This window comes from Aethalodelphis obliquidens, unplaced genomic scaffold (genome assembly GCF_003676395.1).
Source record: "Aethalodelphis obliquidens isolate GAN/ISIS:26980383/991018 unplaced genomic scaffold, ASM367639v1 scaffold28, whole genome shotgun sequence".
Taxonomy (NCBI): domain Eukaryota; kingdom Metazoa; phylum Chordata; class Mammalia; order Artiodactyla; family Delphinidae; genus Aethalodelphis; species Aethalodelphis obliquidens.
Window position 1 is genome coordinate 18,549,857 of NW_020837972.1, and position 19,045 is coordinate 18,568,901.

The window sequence follows — 19,045 nt, forward strand, 5'->3', positions numbered from 1 at the left end:
GGCTGCAAGACGCCAGTTGGCAGCTGCCTCAAGACCCAAGCTGGGAGGGAGGGTTGTTCTCTCTTCTGCCGCGTAGCCAAAGCAGTGACGGCAAAGGGTCTGTTTGTTCCCTAACACAGTGTGGGCAGGAATAATTTTTAAAGTATTTAACAGTTAAGAGCTGACGATGGCCTTCTTGGATACCGTCACCATGGCTGTGAATATCTGACACCCTCCTCGTGGGTGTGAAAATTCAATACTCTCACCATGGGTGGGACTGTTCAAGGTCTGCACGGTGACATCCTTACCGTGGGTGTAAATATTCGCCTGCAGAGGGGAGAGACTGGTGAGTCAGGGGATGTGCCCTTGTCCCCCGCAGGGTTACACTCCAACCGTTCACCCCCCCCCCCCCCCCCGCCCCCACGGCCCAGTCGCCTGTCCTCCTGGCTGCCAGGGCCAAGAGAGAGAAGGAGCCTCTGTAAGTCGAGTATAATTCGCTTTTTAATGAGAAGAACGTGTGTAAATGACAGGACGCCACCGCCGTGCGCAGATGGCGGTCACAGAATCCCCTTCAAATTCATTCTGCCCAAGGAAGGGAGGGAGGGAGGACGCAGGGGGGCTCGAGAGCTGGCAGCCCCGGCCCCACCTCGGTCCTGCGGACTATGGGGTCACCGACTGTTGGCCTGCGCACGCCTCTTGAACAGTAAGCAGAGATCGAAAGCACAGCAGCAATAATACTGGGTAAGTCCTTCCTTGCTTAAAACATCTGAATTAATTCATTGAAGGTATCAAAAATATACCCTGTAAACCAATATATCATTTACACCTGCCTTTCCTTCCCACCGCTGCGGCAACGATGTATGAAAAAAACAGTCCAGTTCCTCGGAGCAGCCGCTCACCCCAGGCCGCACCCGGCCCTGTCGCCCGCCCATCTGGCCTGACTTGGTTTCCAGCGGTCTTGTCGGCTGGGGCAGCCCGTGGGGACTGGGACAAGAGCGCTGGGGCCTGGACAGGGCCTGTGTCCGTCTGTCCAGAGTGCTAAGCGGGATGGGGACAGAGGGCGGGTGCGGGGGCTGCTAGCTCAGTTTAGACTTTGGTTCCAAATGCGTTAGGTGGGGAGGCAGTGGCGTGGGAGGTGCGTGGTCGTCCTGCTTTGGGTCCCTGGCCGCCCCGGCTGTGTGCGTGTGGCCGCCACACGCCTGCCGTGCCCCCTCCCCGGCCCCTCCCCTCCCGAGCACCAGGTAAACATCCCCTGAGTAAGGTCACTGCACAGGGCCAGCCGGGGCGGGAGTCGTAGTTAAGGCTTTAGACAGGCAAGGATGCCGGCTCTGGACGGACGGACGGACAGACGGGCGCACAGGCAGACTCAGGGGCTCCTTCCTCGGTGGGGGGAGTCGGCAGCCGCCCGCTGCTCCGGCCACTTGCCGGCCCACCCCGTTCTGAGCCTCACTCGCTGTCGGAGAGCGTCTCGTACTGCGAGCAGAGCAGCGGCTTGGGCTCCTCGTCCCAGGCGTGATGGGGGCCAGCCAGGGGCCCGCTGCCCGCGGGGAGGCCAGGCGGGGGCGGGGAGGCCATGACCCCCGCCTGCAGCCGCATGATCAGGGGGTTGTAGGGGAACGGTGTGGACCCTGCGGAGAGGCCGGGAGAGAAGCCCCGGAGGCCCCGGTGAGCCTGGCGGCTCCCAGGGGCCCACCCACCCGCCTCCCCAGGAGCTGTGGCCTCGGCCTCCTGCCTCCCCACCCCTTCTGTCTCCTGGAAGCTTTCTCAAACTGCCCACCTGGCCTCACTGCCAGCACTCCCACGCCATTCATGCCCGGCAGCCTGTCGCCTGGCCCAGCGGGAGCCGCCTCGCTCTTCCTGTCCTCGCCCCCCTGCGTCTGTCCTGCAGCCAAGAGCTCTCTTGGACCTGCGGGAGATCACGCACCTCCCCCAGGGACCTCCTCGCATGCACGGATAAGTCGGGGGCTCCCCTGAGGCCCCCCCAAGCCTGTGGGACCGGCCCTTGCCCACAGGCCTCTCTCTTCACTTCCTGAATCCTTCATCCTCGCTCTAAATCGTGCTCTTTCCCTCCACCTGGGCCCTTACGAGAAGCATCCTGACCATCTGCGAGCCCCAGTTCAGCTGGCCAGGGCCCTGGGCGAGTGTCTCAGAACAGGCCTGACCACGCGCTCTGCACACAGTAGGTGCTCGGGCAGCCGGCCAGGCCCACCTGCCCGCCCCCGGGGCCCACCTGCGGACGAGGGCCGGTCCTCCCACACGCGGTTGGTGAGTGGGGTCCGGCGGTTGCAGTCTCCCTCCGAGTGCACTGAGGAGACGGAGGGTGGCCGGTCCCCAGACGCCAGGCCTGGGGCCGGGGACTTGGCTTTTCGGCTGCTGGGTCTGCCAGAGACTTTGGCCTTCCCGCCACCACCTGCAGGGGGACACATGGGAAGGGGCCGAGTTGGACTGAGGACAGTGCTCGCACTGTAGAGGTGGCGGGGGTGGGTGGGTGAGGCCCTGGACCCCTGCTTCCCGGGCCCCCCGGGGAGGGGGAACAGCAGCCCAGCCCCCTGGGAAGCCAAGGAGATCGCCCAGATGGCCAGCCCCAGCCGGGAGCCTGGATCTGGAGGGGTCTCTGCTAGGGGAGTGGATAGAACTATTTGCAAAGCCCCCTCAGGCTGCCCCGAGGCCCCCTACCCGCCAGGGGCTAATACCTCAAGCACGGAGCCTCAGGCCTCTGGCTTGACCCTGACCACCGCCCCAGGACTGTGCCGGGGCTGGGCAGGCTGCAGGCCCTCTGCAGAGAAGCCAGGGCCCCTGAGGCCAGGCCTGGGCCCTCATTAAGTCCAGAAGCTTCCCAGGGCCACAGTGTCCAGGTCAGAAAAATGGCTCAAGAACTCTCTGCCTGGCCCTTGCTCTGATACGCAGAGTGTTGATCAGGGACCCAGGGCAGAGGGCGAGCCAGCCCGTCTGGTTTCCCTGATTCATGAGTTCGGATCTGGTACACAGATGCTGGTCTCCACCCCATCAGCCCCGAGGGCCAGCCGTGAACATGCTTGGTGGCCGCAGCAGACACCGGACCCACTGGCCTGGCTGCCGTGAGCCCAAGGGTCACCCCTGATCCACACAGAGAGAGTGGGTCCTCACTCCAGCCCGATCTCCCCCAAGGAGACACAAGCTGGGCCAGGACGTGGGCATCCCGGGACGAATGCCCAGCCGGGGAGGGAGGCAGGGCAGGGCTCGGGCAGCGGCGTGAGTGTTTTTAGAAAAGCGGCAGCTCCTTCGGGCCCAGCGGGCGCGGGCGGGCCGGGGCCACGCAGACACCTGGGGGGGTGTCCGCCCAGCTCGGGGTTACCCAACTCCAGGACCACGTCAAACACGCACAAAAATAGAGTCACAAGCTCCAAAGCTGGAGGGGGGTTGGTCAGAGGAACGCGGAGGGAGGCGGGAGGATTAATGACACCGGGGTGGGACAGACGGGGTGGAGGAGGCCTGCAGACCTGGCGAGGTGAGCGCGTGTTCCCTCCGTCCGTCAGCAGCGGTTACGGGCATAGCAGCGGGCAGGCTGGCACTGGCATTCAGAGGGTTAAAAGCATTGGCGCTGAGCGGGTGCTCCTCCCACTGATCATATTTACCCATGAGCGCCTTTCTAATAATGGCCTCCAGCCCCATGTTGGTGCTGGCATGTTCCTGCACCGCCTGGCTTCTGCAGGTCATGAGGCCTGGGAGAGAGACACACACACAAAGGGGGCCGCAGGGGCCGGGGGGACAAGGGGGAGAGAGGGAGAGAGAAGCAGAGAGGGAGAGAGGGAGGAGAAGAAAGAATACACAGTGAGCACATTTTGGCAAAGCAACGATTCTTGATTTCCCTATCTTCCCCCCGTGTTTCCGCTGCAGGGTGATGGGGGCGGACGGCTCCCTCTGACTCGGGCCCTGGAAGCCCTCAGGAATTCCCGGTGGGGGAAGAGGTGGGCTCGGGGTGGTTAGATGACCGCCCCCCCCCAGCCTCATTCCTACTCTGCCCTCGGGGAAATCAGAAGCCCCTTCTGGATCCCTAACCCCCAGCTGGGGCTGCTTCTTTTTGAAAAAATCGAGTGGCCTTACAAAGGAACGGGGAGCGGGATCAGGGGGTCCCCTTATTTGGGGGAAGGGCTGCTGGGAAACTAAGACAAGCCAGAGCTCAGTGCTGGGCGCTGGGGGGTCCACCCTGGTTCCCGGGGGCTGCTGGGAGGAATGGAGGGAAGGTGACCAGATGGTCCTCCGGCCGCCCTTGCCTGCGAGGCCTGGGACCCTCAAGCCCCCTGTCTGCCCCCACAGCTGGGCCTAACTCTCCTCCCACCCCCTCTCCCCGCCCGGGAGCCACAAGGAGAAAGAGGTGCAGAGACGGACGGTGGAGAGGGGGGTCCAGCCATGCAGTTACGTGCGTGCGGGGGGTCAGGGCAGAGCTGGAAACAATCACATGGCCGCCCCCGGCCCGGCCGCCCGGCACAGAGTGGTCCGATCAACAACTGTCCCTCACGAATCCTTCCAGACACCCACTTCCAAGTCACGCCAGTTACGCCTCGTTTTCTGTTTACCAGGTTTTCTGTCCCTCTCTTGTTTGCTTGTGAACCATTCTGGGGACATCTGCAAACCCTGGGGAACGTGCCTCTTTTTGGCATTTTTGTTAAACCAGACTTTGCTTCCAAAAACCTCCGACGAAGCTCTCTGCCTGCCACTGGGCAAAGTTTTCACGGATTTGAAAACTTCCACTCCAGGTCAGTTGTATGATTACCAAGTGGCCGAATAACGGGTCTTGCTGACCCCTAACTCGTCTGTAGACTGGACCGATGGTTCCTGGGAGGCTCGGAGCAACACGGCAGCATCTAAAATCACATTTCTAAAGCCACAATTTGCTGTCTACGTTTTCACTTCCTTTTCTTCCTTTTAGTTTCAAGCTCATTCACAGCCACAGGACCCCTTGACGGGTTTCTAGCTGTGTCTCGGCCATGCCTCATCAGCACTTACAAAAAGTCACGTCGGTCAAGGAAAAACAAAATCTCCAGCGGGGGTGAGTGGGGTGGGGACGGGGGAGAAGCATTTATGATCCTACAAACTAAGACACTGGGAAGTGGGAAAAAAGATGTTAGGGATACAGGTCATGATGGTTCCTCGGTAGGCTGGCATCCTACGATCACAGACGTTACTGAACCTGCCACCCAAGGTCACGGGTCCATGGTCTGTCAGTGCTAGGCAGGAAGCTGACCGTCTCCAGTCCTAAAGCAGCAGAGACGGGGGTCTGGGGAAATTCTGTGCGTGTGGCCTAAACTGCTTTGAAAAATAGTTGAGTCTAATTTATATGCAAGTTCCTTGTACCGCATGAATTTCTACACACACACGCACCTGCGTCGGTGTATGAGCATCTCTGAAATGGAAACATGAAAACATTCATTTCTGTCCATCTTGTTGTTTTGGCCGAATCGTCTCCTCCCCATTGCCCGAGGCTCACCCAGCGTCTAGTCTCTGGGTGGGTGGACATTCCCCAGTGGGGACCCCCATTTAGAGGCCCCGTGGCCCCCTGATAAAATCCAATGGCTGCCTTTTGCTCAGCACATTCCCAGAGCTGCGACGGCCCTCAGGGAAGGTCAGCACATCCCCCCAAAGATGCCTCGTTCCTCCCCATACCGGGCAGGCCTCTGGCGGAGGGTCAGCCCTGTCTGCTCTGGCTCAGCTGCTTCACACCAGACACCAGGTGTTTCCCCAAAGCCCCGTCCCAGTCCTTCTACAGAGGCAGCCAAAATGCACAGTGTAACCCCACAGGCTCCAAACCATCATAGAAGGCTTACGTTTCAGTGTAAAAATGTGTGTGAGGGCTTCCCTGGTGGTGCAGTGGTGGTTGAGAATCCACCTGCCAATGCAGGTGACACGGGTTCAAGCCCTAGTCCGGGAAGATCCCACATGCCGCGGAGCAACTAAGCCTGTGCACCACAACTACTGAGCCTGCGCTCTAGAGCCCGCGAGCCACAACTACTGAGCCCACGCGCCTAGAGCCTGTGCTCCGCATCGAGAAGTCCGTGCACGGCAACAAAAAGTAGCCCCCGCTTGCTGCAACTAGAGAAAGCTCGTGTGCAGCGACGAAGACCGAACACAGTCAAAAATAAATAAATACAATAAATTTATATTTTAAAAAATGTGTGTGAATTTTACACTCATCTCTGGAATACATCTGCACTGTTTCCCCAGCTCCCTGGATGGAATTTTCCAGTAAAACCGATGCTCCACCTACAAAAAACGCCCACGTGCACACACAGGCCCACTCCACACACTCACATCTCCATCCGAGATCCCAACAGACAGGTTCCGGGTAGTTGTGTGTGATTCTAATTCTGTCCTACATGCACCAGAAGGCCTTGAAATTGAACTCCAAACAGACACTCCTCGCCAGACCCCGCCGGCCTCTTGTGTGTGTCTGCATCCCCACCGCAGAGGAGGGGACACACTTGAACTATGAAAGGCCACCTGTCACCATGGCTACGGCTGATGTGAGGCCCAGTGACCTCCGAGGCCTCACTCCCAAGTCTCCTTCCAGGTCCAGACACCCAGCTTGACCTCCCTGGGCGCACAGTGACGGGGGAGGGGCAGGGAGGGGACGGGCTGTCGGCCGAGCAGCCCAGGGTGACCGGGTTACCTGCTCCGGTGATGGCGGGCATGTTGAAGATCTCCGTCCCGGGCTGGCCGATATCTGGAGGGGGACGACGAGATGGGTGAGGCCTACAGGTCCCGGAAAGCACCTTCCCCCCTACGTCCCCTGTCTGGTCTCGGCAAGGTGCACCACCTGGGAGCTTGCGCAATGCAGACAGATTTAGCAGGGCTGGGGCAGGGCCTGAGAGTCGGCATTTCGAGCCAGCCCCCTGAGGCTGCTGACCTACTGGCCCAGGCACAACACTTGGCAAGGTTCTGGACTTAGCAGCCTGGGCCAGGGACTGTCTGCAAGGCTGCGACTCCAGCCCCAGAAAGAGAAAAGCCTCTGCAGGGCCCCGAGCTCCCCGCGCTAGTGAGTCTTCCGAGGCCGGGATGTGAGGTTCCTTCACTCGTTGCTTCACCCGCTCATGTGTTCTCTCGAGCAGCTGCTATGTGCCCGGCTCTGTGCTGACAGGGTAGAGCTAAGCTAGGATTTACGTCCAGTAACCGCATAAATGGGGAAAACAAATCACAGGTGTGAGGCGCATCGTGCGTGGGGTACACACGGGGTCCTCGTAAGGGCGTGACCCCGATCTCTGGCGCCCACTACGAACAGACCCGTGCGTGCCAATACCCCCCGAGTGCCCCCCGTGTGCCGGGCATCATGCTGTGACAACCCAGCAAATGCCTACGGGAAAAGGAGGGACAACGCGGGCTCCCTGAACGTGAGGTGACAGGCCGGCGGGTCCACCCGGCTGTGCTAACCCCCAGCCCCTGGTGGCCCCGCCCCCAAGGAGGGCGGGCCCTGGTAGCCCCGCCCCAAGGAGGGTGGGCCCTGGTAGCCCCGCCCCCAAGGAGGGTGGGCCCCTTACTGTATTCTGGCTCGTTCCGGTTGTGGGTGTTCAGCTTCTTGTTGATCTCCTGCTTCTTGGATTTGACCATGGCCGAGTTGCTCTCGGTCAGCTTGCTGAAGAAGGCCGGCGGCTGGCTGGTGTTGCCGGGGGACTTGGAGCCCATCCTGCTGCGAGGGTCAGACACCCCAGGTCAGTTCCCTTGACGACGGGGAGCTTACCACCTGAGCTGCCTTAGAAATTCAGAATGAAGCTTCTCCCACCTCGTGCTTGCCTCCCCCACTTCTTAGGGCCCATGTCTTCCGAAATCCCCTCTGTCATCCACCTATCCTTGGGCTCAGGGTGTCTCTGCAGAGCCCCAGCTGCCCCGGTGGGCCACGCCTGTCTACCTGCAATAGCCGGACTCCCAGAAAAGAGCCTCGGGAACCAAAGTGGGCTCAGACCACGTCTGCCCCTGAGGTCAGGGGGCCCTTTCTCTCCACCTCCATCCCCCCCGCTCCCCGGGGCCCCAGTTTGGTCCAGTACACTTAGCTCTTTATTTCTCAGATCCTCAAGTGCCGGCAACAGGGGCCGGGCCTGAGCTAAGAGACCCCAGCCCAAGGCTCAGGAAGCAGCCGTGGAGGTCTGTCAAGTTTTGACCTTGTTTAGCGGGTCTGAGGCCCCCTGGCTGCACCCCAAAGCCCTTGCCAAGCCCCCAGCTGCACAGTGGTGGATCGAGGCCGCAGGTGGGCAAGGGCCCGAGTCCTGAGTGCCCCAGGAAGGGGAGGGGCTGCTGTGCAGGTACCTGGGCTCCACCTGCTCCCCGTGCCGGTACAGCAGCGGGTACACGGTGCTCCGGGGATGCCCGGGCTCTGCCATGCCCTCCGGCGGGGACACAGGTTCTATACCATCCTCACTGCTGCCCAAGGCTGACGTCTTGCTTGGCTCTGGAGACCTGGGCGGAGAGAGGGTCCCCGCGGTGGTCAGAGCTCAGGGCTCCCTCTTGAAAGGGGCGCATCCCTTTCTCCACTCCCCGCTAAGCCCTGCCTCGTTCTAAACCAGGGGTTAGCACGCTTTTCCTGCAAAGGGTCAGATAGCAAACATTTCAGGCGTCGTGGGCCACTTGTAGTCTCTGCTGTATATTCTCCTTCTTTAGAAACGTAAAATCATCTTTAGCTCGTGGGCCACGCAAGCACAGGCCGTGGGCTGAATCTGGCTGAACCCCTGCTGCACCCCGACGCTAGGGACCCCACTGTTCCCCCAAAGACATGCCGCTGTCTCCCCAACTCTGTGCGCCACCCGGAATGGCTCCTTCATCCTAGAGCGGGGGTCCCTCCCCGTTCCTCTCCTCTCTGACCAGGGAGCCCCCCAGGGGTAACCAGGAGTGCAAGTGTGTATGTGCCCGTTAGGAGGTGGCTCTCACATCACACGGCTCTGCTTCGAATCCCTGCTCCGCCACTTAATGGCTGCGTCCCTATAGGCAAGTGAATTCACTGCTCTGTGCCTCGGTTTCTTTGTCTGTGAAATGGGATAACACTGCCTACGCTTCCCAAGGTTGTGGTGAGGATCCTGGTTAACAGGTGTGAAGTATTCAGCTTGGTGCCTGGAATCCCCCCGAGTGTGGCTTATGTAACAGCTATTGTCCAGCTGCGCCGTGACCTTGAGCAAACTCCCTGGTCTCCCTGAACCTCGGTTTCTCATATGTGCAATGGCTCCAGGCGGGCCTCGCACTTTACTGGGCTCAAGCTTCCCGCAGCAGACACCTAACAGAGCCCTCTTGGTGGTGACCAGCAAGGGGCACCCTGTCTCCCACCGCCACTCACCTCTTGCCCCCTTCACTGTGGGGTGAGCCACGGGCCGGGGCGCCATGGTCCGGGGCTGGGAGGTAGAGGTCGCTGGGTGGGCGGCGAAGGTCCAGGACGGGGCAGCTGGCTCCAGGGAAGGAGTAAAGGGGGGCAGGGAGGGGCGCGCTGAGCTGCTGCGGGTGGTGCCGCGTGTAGTCCTGCGTGATGACCTCCTGTAGGCCAAGGGTCAGGGGACAGGAGCAGGGTCAGGCGCCAGCCATCTGCCAGAACCTTCCAGGCGGGGTGAGGGCTGGACTGAGCTTTGGGGGCAGAACCCGGGGGCTTGGTCCTTGGCTCCCCAGGGGGCTTCGGGCCTGCCCACACGGCCTCAATGCCCCCAAGTGCATGGGGTGGGGGCACTGGCCCGAGTCTCAAAGTGGGCCCCCAGGTGGGTCGGGTTCCCCTGCCCAGCGTGTGTAAGATGTGGATCGCGGCTGGGCTCGTGCACCTGAGGCTCCGTCAGCTGGATGAGGGGGCGGATATAGCACCTGAGTTTGAGACTCTGGGACCCCTGGCATGGCTTGCCCTCACCAACCCCCAGATCCCTGGCTCACTTCACCAGGACTCAGTTTACCCACCAGACAGTGCGTGGACCCTCCCCCCCCTTCCTCGGGGCCGGGTCCCACCCCAGGTACAAAGGCAATGAGGAGGGGGCAGAGGAGGGGTAGTTACACTGATGTGCTGTGCCAGCGTGACCACCCGCTGGTGACCTTTGACCCCTGGCGTGGTCTGGAGCAGCGGGCTGGACGAGGGCTGGCTCTCGGGCAGCGGCCGCAGGTGTGGGAGGTGTGCAGCCTCGCCGCTGAGCTTCCCCGGGCCTGCGGGCAGAGCAGAGCAGGTCAGGGCGTGGCTGAGGGGCGCGAGGCGTGTGCCTGGCGGGGCTGCTGCCCTCAGAGCCCGGCTCTGCCCTCTGAGCTGTGGTGCGAGGCCGATTCCGCCACCTCTGAGTGCCTCAGTTTCCCCACCTGCGCGATGGGGTGACAACTGTCCCTGTCTCACACGTGGGGGGGGCGGGAGGGGGCTCGGAGGCAGGGCAGGACCCTACCTGGCTGCTTGTGCCGCAGGTCCCCTTCCAGGTGGCTCTTGTCGAGTTCCTCCAGGTGCTTGGGGAGCCCCTTGTCATGGGTCAGGCTGGGTGAGCTCACGGGGCTGACGGGCTCCACCCCATCAGGGCTGTAGCCGCCGCCGTGGTAACCTGAAGCCGGGTGAGGCCACAAGTCAGGCAAGCGCCAGGGCCAGGCTGCCCCTCCCAGCCTCCCCTCCCACACTGGCGGGGTCCCCCAGGCCGGGGGTGGGAGCTGGGGCCAAGGGAGAGGGAGTGAGCCAGCGTGGGGTCTGCTGGCCGGCCAGGGGTGGGGGCAGAGTGAGAAAAGAGGGACGGGGGCTGCAGGGAGAGAGGGCTGTAGAGAGAGCTGGACACGGAAGCAGCGCAGAGAACAGGACGTACAGGCAGGAGGGCGGAGGGGCACAGGGAGAGATCCAAGCAGAGGGAGAGCTGGACAGCAGCACAGGTGGGAAAAGGGACGGAGACGGAACCCGGTGGTGCTGGCGGGCCAGGGGCGGGCAGAGTGACGGGGGAGGATGAGGCTCTGCGAAGGGAGTGTAGGGGCAGCGGACGGGCAGTGAGGGAGTGAGGTCGGTGAGGGCTGGGGCGGGAGCGACACTCAGGTCCCAGTGTCCCCCCCGGGCCACAGCCCCGCTCCAGCATGGAGGACGCCCCTCGTCCCCGGGGCTGCTGGCTGGTGGATTGGCAAGGGGAGCGTGGGGCAGAGTACCCCCAAGACGCCCTCATGACCTGGGCAGGACGCAGGGGGCAGGTTCCCAGCTCCTCCTGGAGAGTGGCGGCGCTCCCCCCACCCCGTCTTCTCTGCACCGAATGCCGGGGGGGCGGGAGGCATCGGCCTGCGCCCCTCTGCAGCCCCGCTCCCCAGACAAAGGCGCAAAGGGGGAGATGGGAGGCGCGGCTAAAGTCAAAATCACAGATCCATTCATTAAAGGAAAAAAAGCGAAAATCCAAAACAACACAAAAAAATCATGATAAAACGATGTGCAAAGGATGAGGCTGCCCCCCGCTCAGAGCGGGTGTGCGCGGCTGGAGGAACCATCAGAGCGTGCAATCGACGAAGACGACTTTCAAAACAAAAAACCAAAACCAACGAAAAATGGGGGAAAAATAAAAAGCAGAGATCTGAAAATATCTTTAGGCCACAAGACGGAGCGGGTGGGCAGTGGGGCCAGGAGTCTTACCATCGCGAGGGGAGTCGTTGGCCAGCGAACCTCCTTCTCGCGGCCCTTTATCGTGAGCAATTTGACGCATGATTATCGCGTCTATGAAGGTGGCCGCTGTCAGGGTGGTCTTACCCAGAGAACGGAGTTCCAATTCCTGGATGGAAAAGGGTTTACTTTGAGTCTTTTCCCGGTGCAGGTCCGAGGCCGAGGCGGGCGGCGCTGGCTGGTCCGGGCTGGCGTGGTGGGGCGTGATGCCCTTCGCCGGGGCGCGGGCGATGGCTGCGTGGCCGGAGCCAGGCGGCGCCAGGGGCCGGGGCTCGGAGCCCTTGCCGGGGGAGGACGCGGGCTCCAGCCCCGCGCGGGCTGGGGGCTTGGCGAGGAAGGTGTGGCCGGCGTCTGCTCGGGGCCGCTCGGGCCGGGTGACCCGCGGGGCCTCCTTAGGCAGCAAGACAGGCTCCAGGAGGGTGGGGTAGACCCCGTCGAGGGTGCCACCCAGTGGGCAGTGGGTGGCGGGTGGGAATGTGGCGGCCGGGCGGACAGGCGAGGAGGTGGAGGTGGACCTGGGGGAGGGGAGAGGGAGGATCAGCAGCTGCACGAGCCACAGCCGGGGCCTGTGAGGCCGAGGCAGGGTCACTCCCTCACTTTGACACCCTGCGGAGTCTCCCCTGCCCGGAGGAGCTCCCACTCTCCCTACTGCTCTCAGAATAAATGCTGCCTACCGTGACCTGCGAGCCCCCGTGCCATGTGGCCTCACCTACACCATCCACCTGCCGTCCATCCAGCCCATCAGCTCGTCAGCCCAAAACTTTTTACTGAGCACCTACTACGTGTCAGGCGCCGTTCTAGACACTGGGGTACGGCAGTGCACAGAACAGACAACAGCACCGTACGTTCTAGGTGAGAAGACAGACTACGCACGTCTTAATGTGATAACGTGATAAATTAAACCCCTATCAGTGTGGCAACTGCTCGGTGAACGAGTCTGGGTCACGTTCTGCTAAGAGAATGGCAAGGGAGCTCTTAGGCAGGGCTCACGGAGGACTCTGAGGGGCTGGCACATGCGCTGGGGAGGAAATGAGGGAGCCACAGGGCAAAGGCCCAGAGGGCGGGCTAGGGCGGGTGGTTAAAGGACAGGGCAGTGGGGCCACACAGGGCTCCCTGTCATCCCCTCTGCCTGGAGCGCTCTTCCTTACCCCAGAGGCTTATGGGTCTAGCCCACAAGCCCTCAGAGGGCACTGCGTGCGTCACCCATTACCGTGTCCCCCGTACCCAGCACAGGGCAGGAGACCCACCGCAGGCCTACCAGGAAGAAGGAGTGCACAGATGCCCTCTCTCTGACCTTCACAGGGTCAATGTAACTATCCCTGCTCTGCAGATGAGGAAACAGGCTTGGACGTGAGCTGGCCCGACACCATCTCTTGTGGCCTGCCAAGCCTAGCGTTTTCCATGAGGAAGCCTTGTGCTAACCCTCTCTCCCAGGGGTCTTAATTCAGCTTGATGTCCCTGCTATAGCCTCTCACTGGTGGTTGCTGGTGGGAGCTCACGCCTGGGTGCCCCACTCTGAGACTCCGGCGCTCCTTCCATGCGTACCTGCTGGGGACCTGACTCAGAGAGAACAAGCCTGTGTGCTTGGGAAATGATGTCATTTTTCATAATGGGAATGGTGGTGGGGAAGGTATGATTTAGACTAGCCAAATGGAAGCACGCTTGCATGAACGGATACTTCATTTTGGAAGAAGCAGCCGCCTCTGAACTGTCGCTGGTGGGCAGGGGTATCGGGGAGGCTCCCTCCCCCGTCAGGCAGCTCTGCCCACAGACCTTGGGCAGGGGGTGGGAGGTGGGTCTTGGGCCTGTTGTGATAGGAAGTGGACTCCGGGGGGTGGCGGGGGGGACACATATGGGACCTCTGCAGCTTCTCCCATCTTCACGGAACCTCTGGACTTTGTCCAGGCAAGAGAGACACCATCTCCTCCCTGTAGGGCCCTGCTGAATCCTGGGAGGAACGGGAAAGGCCCTCCTCACAGGCCTCACTCTGCCTCTCCCTCTCCGCTCCAGACTCCATTCCTGAACTCGACGACCTACCCAACTACTCCCCCATCCACCCACCCAACTCGTCATCCATCTACCCACCCAACCCCCCCAGCCATCTACCCAACTCATCACCTGTCCACCTACCCATCTATCCACCCACCTCCCCACCTACCTACCTAACCCAACCTAACCACCCATCCACCCACCTACTCAACCCATCACCTATCTACTCACCCATCTACCCATCCATCCACCTACCTGCTCACCCATCTAACCCAACCTCCATCCAATTACCCACCATCTGTTCACCCACCTCCATCCATCCACCTATTCACCTAGCTCTCTAACACAACCGTCCATCCATCCACCCACCCACCTGCTGTTATCATCCATCTACCCCCCACCTGCCCGTTCATCTAGCTCCGCCACCCATCTATCCACCACTGACCCACCTAGGCATCTACCTACTCACCTGTCATCCACCCACTTACCCACCCAAAGTCTATTATCCACCCGTCCATCCATTCATCTATCCACCCACCCATCCAACTAACCCAATCACCCATCTCTTTACCTTCTCACCCACCTACCTGCCCAGCCATCGCTCACTCTCCCGTATACCTCCCAACCCATCGGTACACTTGCGCATCCCCCCAACCTGTATCCAGTGACCACCCCCCCCCCGCCTGTCCCCTCCCCTGTGCCAACCTGGCCCACCTCAGGACCGTGGGCGTGCTGGGCTCCACGGAGGTGATAATGCTCTTCATGCCCGTGTTGTGCAGCACGCTGGGCCTCTGCTGGATGGCGTCCTGGGTCCGGGGTGAGATGGGCGAGTGCTGGTGGGAGTGGGAGGCGGGGCGGCTGCCGCTGCTCCCACCCCCACCGCCGCCGCCGCCACCGCCGCCGCCGCCGCCACTCTGCTCCGTACCTGGTGGAAACAAGCCGTGGGATCAGAAGGGCGGGCCACGCGCAGCCACAGGGACCGCTGGGGCGCGTGCTGGCGGCTCCGCCGTCCTACCGGGCCTCCAGATGGGCGCGTGCTCCACCGTGGTGGTAGACGCGAGGATGGACTTCTCCCGTTCCCGCTCCCTCTCGGACGAGGACGTGGCCGTGGGTTTTGTCAAGTGGGTGGGGCCTCCTGGAAACCCAAAGGCCTGTGGCTCAGCCCCGGACACAGGAAGGGCTCTGGATTTGTCTTCCAGGGTGGAACAGAGAGGGCAAGGCATCTGCCCGAGGACACCCAGAACGGGGGTGGGGGCCTCACCTGGGGAGAGCGGGGAGCTGCTGAGCCGGCTGCTGAAGTGCTGCGGTGCCGTGGGGAGGTAGGCTAGGCGGTCCATGGCGGTGGCTGGAGTGCCTGGTGTCGGGGGCACCAGCACAGGCAGGTGTGGCACTTGGGACAGGTCGATGATGCCTGTGAGAGAGGAGGTGGGGCCGGGCTGCAGCGGTCGGGGGAGGAGAGGGGCCAGGCTGCCTCCTGGCTGGACCACCCCAGCCAGTGGAGCGCCGCGTGTCCTCTGAGAAGCAGCACGGCCGGATGCTCCCTCCTTGGTCCCCGCACCGGGCCCGCAGGACCCTTCTCTGAATGCCGGGTGCTCACAGCACCCTGTCCCTTCGCTCCCAAACCCTGAAGTGGATGTGGCTTGCAGTTGGCAGCCCTGCATACCTCGCTATGCCCGTTTTGCTCTTTTGGTGTGCTCTTGGTGTGCCCTTTTTGCCTTTGACCCTATGCAGTCCTTTCCTGGTACTCAGTCCCCACTGTATGAAATACCTAGTGTGACCAGTTTTACCAACTGGACCGTAACTAGTACTTGGTTGTTCCGGAAGCACATTCCAGAAGTGTTTCCACAAGGCGACTGTAATATGCATATGCAAAGCAACCACGGGCTGGTTTCGACTCAAGGGAACCTGAAGTTCAAACAGCCTCACATTTCCATCTTTTTTTTTAAACTCCGGGGACCACACATACCAAGAGGACACAAGCACGTGCAGAGCTCGTGTGTGTGCATCCAGGACACACAGCACACACAACCTTGCACCACCTGCCAGGTCTGTGTGTGCTCTCAGCGCAGTGATACAACCTGAGCCTCTAAGGCAGCTGCTCTAGCCGCCTCGGCAGGGACAGACGTGCACGCGTGGGCACACACGTGTCCTGTGCTCTCAGGACCCTGCGCAGACCCGGAATAAGGCCAATTCTGGGGGGTGGGTTCTGCCCACCCACGTGACTGGCAGCGCTCTGCCCCACCCACCTCGCGGGCCGGCGGCGTAGTTGAGCGCCAACGAGGACTCGCGGGGCGACAGGCCCCTCAGCATGTCAGCTCGCTGGGCCATGGCGGTGGCCGCGTTGTGGTGCATCTGCTGCGAGGTGATGTAGTCGTTGATGATTGTCTGGCGGTTCTCCAGTGCCGCCGTGTCGGGGTAGCCGCGGATGAGGTAAGGCGGGTACAGGTGTGGGTAGGTGGGGTTGGGAGCCAGGTGCCGGGGCAGGTAATAGGCAGCGGCTGCTGGGAGAAGGGGAGCAAGGTCAGGCCGGCCCACACTTCGGCTGGGAATGCCACCCCACCCCGCCGGTCTCAATGCCCTCACAGCTTCTCCCAAACACCCCCCAGAACACAGAACTGAGAGCCTAGAAGGAGAAAAACCCTCACTGCCCCAACACACACGTGGGCGCCTCTGACTGATAATGTTCTTTGGACGGAAATCCCCCCAAACACAGAGCATCCAAAATGGGGATCACTAAAACACCTAAGGGCTGCATCCTGCTAAACGGATTTTCAGATCACGTCCGTCTGGGGAACGCTCACCCTTGAGCCCTCTTTTGATACATTTGCAATTTTAAAGGCACTGATAAGTTCCGCAGGAAAAGAAAACCACTGAAAAACGTTTAACCCAGCATGTCCCTCAGACCCCTAAGAGAAATTCTGTTTCTCACCTAAACTGTTGACATGATTACACTGTTGGGTCTCCCCCCCACCATGCCTCAGTTTCCCCACCTAGTGGCAGCTAGTTGATGCCCGAGGAGCCCTCGGGCTGACACTGATGCCGCAGGGTTCTATGGGTCCGGGACAATCACCTGCATCCAGAGGGATCCCACGGGGTATGGAGGTGGGGTCAAAGGCCAGCGGGATGTGGCCACGGTACAGGTCCACGCCACTCACACCCCGGAGCAGGTGCTCGTAGGGCGACATGGGGTGGGGGTGGTGCTCAGGCACAGTGCCGTGCGGGGACTTGGCAATCTCACGGGGCGTGGACGTCAGCTTCCGATCCTGGGACGCCTTGCTGGACGAGAGGCTGCCTGTGGGGACGGGCCAAGTGGGGATGGCATCAGACCTCTGTGCCGTAGGTGTCCCAGCCTCCAACACGGGGGCTGCCAAGGCTAGCGCTTAGGGGAAGTCATTTGAGGGTAGGGTCTCTGGGATCCCCAGGGACCAGGCCTCGTCATCCATCCATTTGTGTCTAGTTCATTTTTCCTTTTATTTATTCATTCACTCACTTCTGTTTTTTAGCTCTTTTAAAAAGTTCATTCTTTCTTTCCTTCGTTCCCTTTCTTGTGCATTCCTTCAATCAACCAAAAATATTTATTAAGTGTCTACGACATGCCGAGCACTTTCTAAGCGCTAGGGCTCCCCTGCTGAACAAAACAGAAAAATCCTGGCCCCCGTGGGGCTGACATTCAATGCAGGACACAGATGATCAACTAGTCATCGAAAAAGGATCTCAGAGTAATAAATGCTCTGAAGAAAATTTTTAAATGTGACAGAATGTGACCAGAATACTGAAGGGGGGAGGGTGGTCATAAGAGGCCTCCCTGAGGATGTGACATTTGAACAGAGTCCTGAAGGGTGCAAAAGAAACCAGTTAGGTAAAGATCTGAAAGGCGGGTGGTGGGCGGGGGGCGGGGGCGGATTTCAGGCACAGGGGACAGCACGTGCAAAGGTCTTGAGCAAAGAATGAGCTGAGTGTGGTCAAGGAAGAGACATAAAGCAGCAGATAAAGGAATTTGGCAGTAAGATGGAAAGGTGGGTGGGGCGGGATCCTGCAGGCTCCCAAGGCCATGGCGGAAAAGGGTGACTTTTTCCTAAGTGCAGTGAGAAGTCACTAGAAAGATTTAAGCAGAACAGTGGCGTAATCTGATGTAAATATTTCAAAAAAGTATTCAGGCTGCCGTTTGGGGAGCAGATTATTAGCAGGACAAGAGAGAAGTCAGGGAAGCCAGGTGATCTGGAGGTGGCCGAGAGATGGTGAGAAGCCTGAGGATGGTTTGGAGGTAGAACCCACTGGTCTGGCAGGTGGAATGGATGTGGTGGCCCGGAGGATGCTCCTAAGCTAAGGAGTGGATGGTAAGGCAGTTTCAGAGACCGGAGCCCACCGAGGCCCCGCCCCACCCCGTGGCCCCGCCCCACCTCGCGCCCCGCCCCACCTCGCGCCCCGCCCCACGCACCCTCCTGCAGGCGCGGGGTTGGCTCCCGTGTGGTCACCGGTGATCCGCGGGGCAGGTGGCTGGCGAAGGGCGCCGCGTGGTCCTCGTAGGTCAGGGGGCTCTGCCGTGGCTTGCCCAGCTCAGGCACGATGACCGGGGCCCCCCGGGTGATGGAGCCCCCCGAGCTGCTGACAGCGCCCGGCCGGCTCTTCAGGCTCTCCTCGTAGCAGGCGCGCTCCAGCGCCCGGGTGTCGGCCATCACGTCCAACGGGTGCACCGCCGGGAACGTCCGGCCGGGGCTGCCGATGATGGAGCGCACGTCGTGCTTTTTGGAGCCGGTGGAGGACGTGCTGGTGTCATACTTGAGCGGGGTGCCCTGAGGGGCAAGGGGGGCATAAGCATCAGCTACACAACCGCTCTGAGCCTCAGTTTCTCAGCTATGAAATGGGAGCGACATCTCATGCCTCCAGGGGCGGGGGAGGAAGGGCTTTGCTAAGCCTAAGATGAGCGCACACCTGTCCCTGCCCTGCCCACCCCTGTCCTGGACCCTGGCCACCGGAGCCACCTGGGGGGCTGCAGAAGGGGGCACAAAGTTCAGAGGTCAGCCCTTCCTGGAGCAAGTGGGGGAACCTCTGTTGGCCCTTGGGGTTTGCTGGAAAGAGACTTAACACCCCCATGAGGGCAAATACCTTCTTCCTGTCAGTCTGGGACCCTCGGCGGCCCACCCAATGCCAAGCCAGAAAAGCCAGCCGCAAAATCCAGTCCCACCGCCCTGAGGCTCAAGTCTCAGAGGTCAGGGCACAGGTTCATGTTTGCTCTACGGCCAGAAAGGGCAGCTGAAGAAACATGGGTCACGGACGAGCTGCAGCCCAGCCGCCTGGGAGAAGACCCCACCCTGTCTGCGCAGGCCGGGGAAACCCAGGATACGGTGGGCTCTGTGTCTTTGCCAAGTAAGAGAACTCTGCTTTTATTCAGGAGTGGTTTTTTTTTGTTTTTTGCCGTACGCGGGCCTCTCACTGTTGTGGCCTCTCCCGTTGCGGAGCACAGGCTCCGGACGCGCAGGCTCAGCGGCC

General features: G+C 61.1%; 1 protein-coding gene across 33 annotated transcripts in view; it reads right to left on the minus strand.

Moving 5' to 3' along the window:
• Positions 1–462: 462 nt before the first annotated feature.
• The window catches only part of NCOR2 (nuclear receptor corepressor 2), a 222,291-nt gene continuing 203,708 nt past the window's right edge, over positions 463–19,045 (minus strand). For 16 of the 33 annotated variants that reach the window (XM_027125072.1, XM_027125085.1, XM_027125077.1 and 13 more), the window contains 16 exons: positions 17,994–18,348; positions 16,626–16,847; positions 15,802–16,056; positions 14,817–14,966; positions 14,571–14,690; positions 14,261–14,480; positions 11,540–12,081; positions 10,338–10,487; positions 9,965–10,110; positions 9,272–9,465; positions 8,254–8,403; positions 7,491–7,639; positions 6,626–6,679; positions 3,459–3,680; positions 2,210–2,389; positions 463–1,607 (listed from right to left, as the gene is read on the minus strand). In XM_027125072.1, coding sequence (XP_026980873.1) covers positions 1,426–1,607; positions 2,210–2,389; positions 3,459–3,680; positions 6,626–6,679; positions 7,491–7,639; positions 8,254–8,403; positions 9,272–9,465; positions 9,965–10,110; positions 10,338–10,487; positions 11,540–12,081; positions 14,261–14,480; positions 14,571–14,690; positions 14,817–14,966; positions 15,802–16,056; positions 16,626–16,847; positions 17,994–18,348 — 3,291 coding nt within the window. In that variant the 3' untranslated portion in view covers positions 463–1,425. Of the gene's footprint in view, positions 1,608–2,209; positions 2,390–3,458; positions 3,681–6,625; positions 6,680–7,490; positions 7,640–7,732; positions 7,888–8,253; positions 8,404–9,271; positions 9,466–9,964; positions 10,111–10,337; positions 10,488–11,539; positions 12,082–14,260; positions 14,481–14,570; positions 14,691–14,816; positions 14,967–15,801; positions 16,057–16,625; positions 16,848–17,993; positions 18,349–19,045 lie in introns of those variants that run through there. The other 17 variants (XM_027125092.1, XM_027125091.1, XM_027125090.1 and 14 more) reach the window with 15 other exon arrangements.